General features: G+C 33.2%; 1 protein-coding gene across 1 annotated transcript; it reads right to left on the bottom strand.

The window, feature by feature from the left end:
- Positions 1-353: 353 nt before the first annotated feature.
- LOC139521405 (uncharacterized) lies at positions 354-8707 on the bottom strand. Its single transcript, XM_071314882.1, has 5 exons — positions 8672-8707; positions 8271-8406; positions 5468-5656; positions 1827-2002; positions 354-1187 (listed from the first exon to the last, which is right to left on the bottom strand). The coding sequence occupies exons 1-5, from the start codon at positions 8705-8707 to the stop codon at positions 354-356; spliced, it is 1371 nt and encodes a 456-aa protein (XP_071170983.1).
- Between the last annotated feature and the right edge of the window lie 1781 nt (positions 8708-10488).

The raw sequence follows: 10488 nt of genomic DNA, 5'->3' as shown, positions 1-10488 counted from the left end.
TATACAATACATAGTCATCGTCTTTTTTAAATTTGAAGTACATATGACTTAAAGTTCTTGATTATCTAGTATCTTTCAATATATAGAGTTTATACTGGAGTCCCAAGAATAACAGGAGAAATATTTTGAACCCATTAGTCATTTCAAAGGAAATACAAACCCTCTCATTTTTATTTGCTATTCATTCCACTTTAGTGCACACAAGATTTTTCGCAGAAACCTCTCTGAGGTATAATAGAACAAATTTAAATATTTTCAAATGTTTCTCCTTATATTTTTGTAGTAATTCTTTTATTTCTATTGATTCTAAAAATAATAAACTTTAATTGATCACAATTATTTTGTATTCATGATTAATTTTTATGCGCATGATTTATCTTAGCTCCTGTATTTTGACAAAATATTCTACGGTTTTCTTTGTTTCCCCTTATTGTCTCAAATCTTTGTCGAAAGATTCGTCCATATTCATTATTTGTCTGCTCGTCATCTTGTGGATAATCACAATCTGGTTCCCAAATATCGAAGTCCTTTACCCTTGAATCATGTGATATAGTTGACAAACTTATGGTTTCATGATAGTCAAATTCTTGATCAGCAGACTGCATTTTTTCTGTTACCTTAATGGCTTTTTCAGCCCTCGCATCTTCTTCTTTTGCTTTTGAAAAAGACCATAGACGTACACTTGATATTAGATGTAAAAAGGTGCCCCATCTGTGGATGAGCATTCCAATAAACTGCAACAATATAACTAATGCAAACACTACTAAGAAAGTGACTGACAAAGGTTCGTATTCGTTTAATATGTAAAAACTCTTCAATTGATCCTCGTTGTTTTGAAGTTGGAATATAGCCGTTGCAAACAGGAAATTCACCAAAAGAATTCCAAATGCTACATTATTTCTGAGATATTTTAGTTCTTTTTGAATTTCCTTTTTTTTCTGTTTGTCTTCATTAATTGGGATAAGATACACGGGAAGGAGTTCTTGCCAAAATTCAATTTCATCTTCCTTTATAATTCCCTTTCCCTTTAGTCCAAAGTATTCTTTCGACTGCCAAGCATCTGGATTTTGTCTTACTTCTTGACTTCTTGTTTCTTTACGTGGTACAGATGTTGCTCCCATAGGTGGTAGATTACTCGATGAAGTTTTATTATCATCGGTTTGCTGCTCGAATTTAGCTCCCAGTAACTGCTGGATAAACCCTCTTACTTCTTTCATTAATGCCAAAACGCATAAATTCTGCAAGCATCTGATTAGTATTGGAGTCCTTGAATTAGTAGATTTTCCCGGCTCCGTTTCATCAATAATATCTTCTTCCGTTTTCTTTTCGCGGGTACCCCATGACACAATATGAATATTACATATGTAATACACGGTTAGGATAATAAAAGTGGATGGAACCATGAGATAATATAGCAAACCATGAACCAGACACATCAACTCCTTCGGATGAGCTATACCTGCGAATACGAAGATGAAGAGTATGTCTACGACAAAAATTAAGTTTGGACTGTATGACTGTTCTGTTGCGAGATTCACGAATAACCCTACCGTGACGATAACCATTACTAAGGTGTACACTGTTGAAAGTAGCCCTGCTCCTAAAATCTGCCTGTCATTGCTACATTTCATGCATATAAAAGCATACACAACCACTGGTATGACAGCAACGACAAATGACTCAAACATTGTTATTTTTAGTACAGCGTTGAAAGATCCGGTAATCATTAATGTAACTGTTCCTATACCAAGTAAACTTGAAGAAAGAAGTATGAACTGGTATAAAACAAACAACGTGCTTATGTTATCATTTACTTTCGTTGTTACCCTCCACGATGAAAGCAAGTCAATAATATTTGCAAGTGTTGAAGGTGCCCATCGTCGCCTCTGCACGAAAAACTCTTGAAAGGTTTGTGGTGCAAACGTCTTGGCGTCAGCACTAGCAGCGTAATCTATCTTCCAACCCTGTTGTAGCATCAATGTACATAACCAGCGGTCTTCCCCTGTAAGATAAGGTTAACATATAAGAAAAGCAAATGCACGTGAAATTTTTTTTTGGACTATTTTATGCAGAAAATTATATTTTTTCAGACATTGTTCCTGTAAGCACATTTGCTCCAATAGAATCCGACACTGGTTAGATTTTTGTTTAATTTCAAAATACCCACCAATTCATATAATCATATTTCAAACATAATTTTAATGTTTTCTCGAAATTCTCGAAACTGAATGTAATTCATAATTTATTTATTTGATGTAAAAGTTTCCCACGAATCTTAATATTTGACATCTCATAAATGGCCCCATCACAGCAATCACAGCGGCACTTCTGTATCAAGGAACTGAAGTGATCCCCTTTCCTAGCGGCCGACCGTGCAAGGGCTGTATAGCCAGTCAAGGTCGTTAAAAACTTCCATTTGTTGTCTCTCCTAGCATTTCTCAAAAAACGGCCCTATCACAGCGGCACTTCGGAATATAGGAACTGAAGTGACCCCATTAACGCGTCGCAGGGGAAATCATCGAAATACCTGGTGTCCGTCCATCCGGTTTTGTTTGCACTCTCATGTGTACAATTCTTGCCAGATTTTTATATCATCAGCAATGACAATTTCGAAAATAAGTCCTAAGCTTTGAACTTTTGAAATATAAATTATAACGGAAATCCCATTGCATTTTCTCTAAAGCTTTTATTTCTCCATTAAAAATAAAAGGAAAAGGAAAAACATTAATTTTTATTAGTTATTGCTCTTGTTCATTGGTTACATAAAATATGTGCAATGCAGGGGACCAGGAACATATATATTATAATCTTGCGAAGTCTCGTGTAGTACGGGATTTCAATAATTTTATACTGAAAAGCGTACGAGATTCAATTCCCGTTAGATATACTGTTCCCAGAGGGGACAAAGGAACTTTGTTCTTTTGTTGAAAATAAAATTAATATGTGGACCTAGATAGAAACTGGAATTTACTGATAAGCCTAGGAATGATCACACTCTATTACAGATTAGTTTTTTTTCACGTCGTCTTTCATGTCACAGGAAACGATATCAGGATATGGTGGTTTAGTTGTCAGTTATGTTGTTAGTCAGTTGTAGAAGCCATCGCTCCGCTAGGCTCATTTTCAGATGAAACATGGATGTTATCCTCATATCCTAACCCTTGTTACATACGGATACCTCCAAGTTTAACTGTTGCGAACATATCTTTATTTATATTTTTATTCCTGTCAAAATGATTTGGATGCTTGAGCATCTGAGCATACATGCAAGCTACACCACTGCTCTTGCATATGCTTGTGTATTGATACCGATGCAAAAACAAACGTATATTTTTGTTCATGGAGAATCAGTTTTTACAAATTTTGACACAAGGAAATTATTATCACGGATTTTTTCTTTGTAAATATTTTTTTTAACTAAATTCAAGAAAATACATATCTAGCAACTATTTAAAAAAATTATTTTAGGGCGAGGGTATTTATACGAAAATGTCAGTTTTGGTCGAAGTATAAGCACAACATTTTTTTTGTTTCTAAAAAAATGTGATTTGTTAAAAAAAAAAGGGTAATACACAAATTTGACATCCGGGTTCAATTTGAAATAGCATGACTTCATATATGTAAGACTCAGATTGACGTGCGATCTCTTATCGACGTCCGTTCCTCAATTCGACGTCGTCGCAATATGACGTCACAATGAAATGACATATCGAATCGACGGCCAATTTTACGCCTTTCTAATCGACGTAAAATTTTTTGGCTTCTCTAATCGACGTCCAATTTTTAGCTTCTCTTTTTAACGTCCGTTTTGGACACATACATACAAAATTAAACTGAACCGATAGCAAAGCTGAAACCTTTAGACCTTGCACATGTTTAAACATATTATGTATCACTGTGACAAGTAAGATCTATAATAAAATGTGTGTTCTTTTAAATTCACTAGAAACAAAACTAAACCGGTTGTGATATCAATTTTTAAATTTTAGAGATAACATAAAAATAAGGAGATATGGTATTATTTCGAATGGGTTAACTGAATGTAAATGTGAGCAATTATAGGCAACCGTTCGGCTTTCAACAATGATAAAAACCCATTCCACAATGGTTATGAAAGGCTACGACATGAATAATGTAAACAATTCAGATTAGAAAATTAAAGATCTTATTTATAAAAAAAATAATCAAACATTCTGAACGACCAATATGGCAGACATACACAAACGGCAACCACTGAACTACAGGAACATAAAGAATGTGTCGGGGTTGAAGACGAGCACTTAATTAACCTAGAACAGTGGTGTAGCAGAACATAAAAACATAACGCCAATTTCTTGCTTATGCGTTTCACTCCCTGCCGGTGTAAAACTCAGAAATTTGTTGAAAGATATCTTACAGGAGTCCGAATTATAATACTATCTAAACAATTAGCTGTTCTTCTTTATTCTGTCTATTGTTAAAGACTAGATAATGCTTCTAGATGTCGTTTTGTTTTCTTTGTCGTTGGGTTGCTTTCTCATTGACATACACTTACATGCATGTAATTCATTGATACGAATAGCAATGATACACTTTTATGCAGATCGATTGGATTAACTTTTAATCGAGATTATTAAAACATTAATATGCAATTGTTTGAGAAAGTAGTTGTCGTAAGAATCCTACAAAAACAAATAATTTATTATTTATTATTTATTGATATTGGACATCGATTAAAGACGACTGCAATTAATTGGACATCGTTTTGGTAATACATGAAGTCAAATTGGACGCCGATTAGAGTATCAACATTTTGGATGTCGATTAGAGAATGTGACGTCAGATTTGTACGTCGATTTGAGGAACCGACGTCGATTAGAGACCGGACATCGATCTGAGTCTCACATATATATATAATTTATAGAAAACCGACAAAAAGATGCTCCCCCTAATTGACTCCTCCTGTAAATTGATCAGAAAACTTTAAAAGAATATTTACCTACATCTAAAATTTTGTAGCAACATAAGCAAAAATAAATCTTTCACGAGATTTGTGTGAGTTTTTCACAAAACTTTTTTTGGTAGGGCCAATTTTCCCATGGTTAATTCTTGATAATCGGGAATAAATTTGCAATAGTATGTTATACATAAACATATTTTTTTGTTTGAATTCATGAACAAACAGATGTTCCTCAAAATATGTGATTTTGTAACAAAAAATGTTTTAACAAACAATTTTTTTAAATCGAAAGTAAACTCCTTTAATGATTATTATCTTTATACATTCAAACTATGGAACTCGTTTGAGTGACCGTAGGACACAATTTTGTTGACGGACAGAGTAATTATTATAGAGGTTCGTCAGGGACCACTTAACCTAAGATGTATTGATATTTAATTTGAAACACCCATCGTGCTGAAGCAAACAAATTTATCAAGAAATGATCGTTATGTCTTACAGAAAGGAAAGCTTATGAAAATGTTATACCTTGTTCAAACTGGATGAAATGGCGTGCTTCCGAGGGAGGAGTTATATACATGCTCAATACGTTATCGTCCATTAGAAATAAACTGAAGGCTCCTGGACAACAAAGTACACATCCAAAAACATGTTCTGAAGCTTTCTGTAGCCAATGTCCAACTGCATATTCAAATTGCTGATACCATACAACAGGCCCTACAATACAGAGAAAAACAATGATTAAATAAAAAAACGTAAATCAATATAAATATTTGTAATTTTTTTACGAACAGCGATTAATCAATATTCATGATATTCAAACTTCAATGTATTTGCAAAATATCTTATTCTCAGTTACATTTTCAAACCTATAACCAAAACATTGTGATTTTTTTACAACTCGCAATTCTTCAGATTAGAAACGGCAAATTACAGCATCTTCACAACAGAATAAAATAAACAGTACCATTTTTTTTGTGTGCACCAGATGCGCATTTCGCCAATCAATGTCTCACCAGTGAGCCCGATGCCAAAATATTAAAAATTCCAAAAGTTATTCAATAGATTAAGAGCTATAAACCAAACTAGAGGCTATAAAGAGCCTGTGTCGCTCACCTTGGTCTATGTGAATATTAAACAAAGGAAGCAGATGGATTCATGACAAAATTGTGTTTTGGTGATGGTGATGTGTTTGTGCATCTTACTTTACTGAGCATTCTTGCTGCTTACAATTATCTCTATTTATAATGAACTTGGCCCAGTAGTTTCAGTGGAAAATGTTAGTAAAAATTTACAAATTTTATGAAAATTGTTAAAAATTGACTATAAAGGACAATGACTCCTGAGGGGGTCAATTGTCCATTTCGGTCATTTTACTTATTTGTATATCTTACTATGCTAAACATTATTGCTGTTTAAAGTTTATCTTTATCTATAATAATATTCAAGATAATAACCAAAAACGGCAAAATTTCCTTAAAATTACCAATTAAGGGGCAGCAACCGAACAAAGGGTTGTCCGATTCATCTGAAAATTGCAGGGCAGATTGATTTTGACCCGATAAACAATTTTACCTCGTCAGATTTGCTCTAAATGCTTTGGTTTTTTGAGGTATAAGCCAAAAACTGCATTTTGCCCCTGTCTTCTATTTTTAGTTGTGGCGGCAATCTTGGTTGAATGGCCGGGTCATCGGACACATTTTTTAAACTAGATACCCCAAAAAAGATTGTGGCCAAGTTTGGATTAATTTGACCAGGTAGTTTCAGAGGAGAAGATTTTTGTAAAAGATTTCTAAGATTTACGAAAAATGGTTAAAAAATGGCAATAACTCCTAAAGGGTTCAACTGACCATTTTGGTCATGTTGATTTATTTGTAAATCTTCCTTTGCTGAACATTATTGCTGTTTTCAGTTTATCTCTATCTATTATAATAATCAAGATAATAACCAAAAACAGTAAAATTTCCTTAAAACTACCAATTCAGGGGCAGCAACCCAACAACGGATTGTCTGATTCATCTGAAAATTTCAGGGCAGATAGATCTTGACCTAATAAACAATTTTACCACGTGTCAGATTTGCTTTAAATGCTTTGGTTTTAGAGTTATAAGCCAAAATATACATTTTACCCCTATGTTCTATTTTTAGCCATGGCGGCCATCTTGGGTGGTTTGGCGGGTCACCGGACTCAATTTTTAAACTAAATACCCCAATGATGATTTTGGCCAAGTTTGGTTAAATTTGGCCCAGTAGTTTCAGAGGAGAAGATTTTTGTAAAAGTTAACGATGACAGACGACGCCGGACGCCGGACGCCGGACGCCGGACGCCGGATGAGAAAAGCTCACTTGGCCCTTTGGGCCAGGTGAGCTAAATTGGCAAACACAATACCCAAAGTCGGGCAAGGAATCAGAGCTTTGCGTGAGGGAGATACATTCCTTAATTTCAAATAATTTCCAACATTTTGTAACAGCAAAATCCATATTTTCATGACAGAACCATCAAACTTAACTTTCACATCTCACCATTTTACATGTAATTCGACACACACATCTTACACATATTCCTAGGTAGACAGTTTCTTTTAAAAAAGGGGGGTATTTCAAGAATAACGCCCCAACCTTATAATGTACACATAAGGATATAGCTGTTCACCAAAATATGACAGCGTAAAGCAGTATTAATAAATACATCATATGATATGTTATTCGGTACAACAACTAATGTAGACGATAAGCTTGAATTTCAATGAAAGCGTTATTTGTGTAGGTGTGTTAACAGCGTTCAATTGTTTACAATGTTCTACCGTTTTACGATATTCCATACAAATGTAGACAACAGCAAAGGTTGCAGATGCTTAAATTTGTCAAAATCCATTTAGAAGATGCAAATTAAGGTAACAAAAACAAACAGAGGGAATAACACGTACTCCAAACAGGAGTCAGAGTCTAAACTTGGTAAGTGTCCAGTGATATGCATGCAAACTATACGGAAAATATAATTCTGCAATCAAAGAATTTATTAATCACTCAGCTAAAATATGAATAAGTGATTTAAGGTGCTTACACTGAAGCTACTATAACATTAAAGAATGTTTAGAAAAACAACATATAAAAAAGTTATACAGATTACATGGTTTAAATCTTAAAAGCAATATTAAGTAATTTCCACAACACGATGGAAGCCCAAAGAACGAATACATTCCATAAGTATAACAAATATTTTGATCAGTTGTAAACCAACTATTTGCCTGTTCTAATCAATTTTTGGATGATTTATCATATATACCATTCAATAATATTCAAGTTGATAGAACAATTTTTATCTGCTGACCTGATCCAATTGGATGTATTCGTCCACATACAGCGCCAACTTTGCTATTCTTCTTCATTTTGTCTATCAATTTCTGTACTGCCTCAGGTTTGAAATCTACATCTCCGTCCAAAGCCAAAATGAAGCTGTTGTGAGCCTAGATAAAAATAACGATTTAAATGTCATTAATATATTTCAAATAAATGCAAAGCAGGTTTTTTTCTTATTTTTAGTACTGGTAACTTTTTTTAGCAAACATACTTTTTCATCTACATACAAACATTGTATTTTGGTGCATTTATTCTTTGTTTTTTAAAACGCAGGGATTCAATCAACCAGGAAAAATGAAAAACAGAGAGGCTGTGACTAAATGGCATTATCTAAAGTGTCGATGGATATGTTTTGCTATAACAGGAACTTACCTTGTCAAGTTTATGTTTAGACAATTGGTTCAGCATCGATGGTATTTTTCTGTATGCACATCTTTTCTTTTTCTCCTTCGAAAATATTGAATCTTCCTTATCGACACCCAACATCTTATATCCCAATAAGTAGTACATGTACATGATCTAGATTTACAATAAAGTAGTATATTATATATCCAGATGGCTTAGGAGTACGTTACTCAATCAATGTATAAAATCGTGTAATATCGTTCTGTTACATTAATTGATTTTGAATTCAAAACTTGAATGGGTATTTTACTTTCTCAGCTACCTTTGAATGACATATGTACTGCAGTACTGCACACGATATATGTCTCATAACTACTATCAACATGATCAATCATTTCAATATAAGTATGTATTTCAATTTTATTTAAAAGACGCATCTGATCGTCGAGGTCACCATTACGCAAAATTGTCGTTTCCTGAGATTCGAAGTTGGGAAAGTAGTAATAACATGATATTTCATAGAACAACCATATCTATCATTTATGTATTAACGAAAGTTGATAGATCCAACAACTGTTTTGACTACCTCCACAATTTTATCGTTATCTATTTTGTCAATATGGTTTACTAAAAACATTTGAGGGTTGAGTAGCTTAATTGTTTTTTTCATTATGTCGAGCATGGCTTGTCCATTGGGATTTTACTTCGGCGATCTTCACTTTCTGTCTTCGACTAAATTGTTTTACCACATTAGTATCTTCTTATTTCAATTTATAAAAAAGATAATTGATTGATTTTACCTGTGACCATCGTTTTTTGTGTCTAATTTTGTCTTTATCTTTCAAATGAATCGTCATTTCTGTCCCCCCTGGCATTGTCCAATTCAATCGTCCCCCATATGGTGTAGTCGTTTTTGTTGGATTAATTTCCCATTTCGTATGGCCTCTAGCGACTGATCTGTGATAAATAACAATTCAGGAAATCAATTCGATTGAACTTGAAATAAAATTAGATTTGGAACCACATAATAAGATAAATTAAATTTAAAAGATCTATTAACAATCAACGAATAAAAACATATTTTTTCCCTGTGGTAAGATCTCATTTTTTGTACAAAAGTACAAAACTGTTACCAACGCAGTTATCATTTTTGTTGAAAAAAAAAGAAAATCAAATTATCATGTTCCATCATTCAGGGATACCTCTTTTGTATACGTTTATACATTCGTGAAAATCAATCTGTCTTAAAAGCATATATAATATCATAATAGCTTACGTTGATGCCTCTTCCATGCATTCTACCAGCTTTTTTACCCATTCATTTGGTAATCTTTGTCTTGATTTTTTATCAGTTTCAAAAGCGTCATCAAAAACTATATGAACTGAAAAAAAATCAAAGGCTATTTTCAAGGCTACATTACAATAATAATTGTAAATTTATTTTATCTATTTACTGAAAAGATAAAAAAAAAATACAAACATGTTAATGAATGGCATGGTATCAAATCTGTTAACAAAACAATACTCGTGTTATAACCACGACATACTTACTTTCGTGTTCAAAGTAATCTGTATCTACTTTGCTATATTTTTCTGCTATTCTACGACTACTCCGATGAAAATCTAACCTGGAAATAGTTAAAAAAAAAAATAATAAAACAAAAAAAGAAGAATCATAAATCTACAAAGAGTAATAAGACCGTTTGTTGTCTGAATTGATAAGAAAATAAAATAAATCGATAATATTTTTGTTATGTTTCGAATAATAAGGGATGGTTTTGTAGCGTGCTTATCCCTCTCGAATGAATGTTACATAAATCTGCTATGATTATTACCAACTATAT

Source organism: Mytilus edulis, chromosome 4 (assembly GCF_963676685.1).
Source record: "Mytilus edulis chromosome 4, xbMytEdul2.2, whole genome shotgun sequence".
Lineage (NCBI taxonomy): Eukaryota > Metazoa > Mollusca > Bivalvia > Mytilida > Mytilidae > Mytilus > Mytilus edulis.
This window is presented reverse-complemented; position numbering and strand designations above follow the sequence as displayed.

What these genes read in the sequence shown, in the direction of transcription:
- LOC139521405 (XM_071314882.1), bottom strand. Translation starts at nt 8,707, where the DNA reads ATGCTGAACCAATTGTCTAAACATAAACTTGACAAG. An exon ending in CTAAACATAAACTTGACAAG is followed by an intron (nt 8,407 to 8,671) that starts GTAAGTTCCTGT and finishes ATTTTTATCTAG; the next exon opens with GCTCACAACAGCTTCATTTT. An exon ending in TTTCATCCAGTTTGAACAAG is followed by an intron (nt 2,003 to 5,467) that starts GTATAACATTTT and finishes CTTATCTTACAG; the next exon opens with GGGAAGACCGCTGGTTATGT.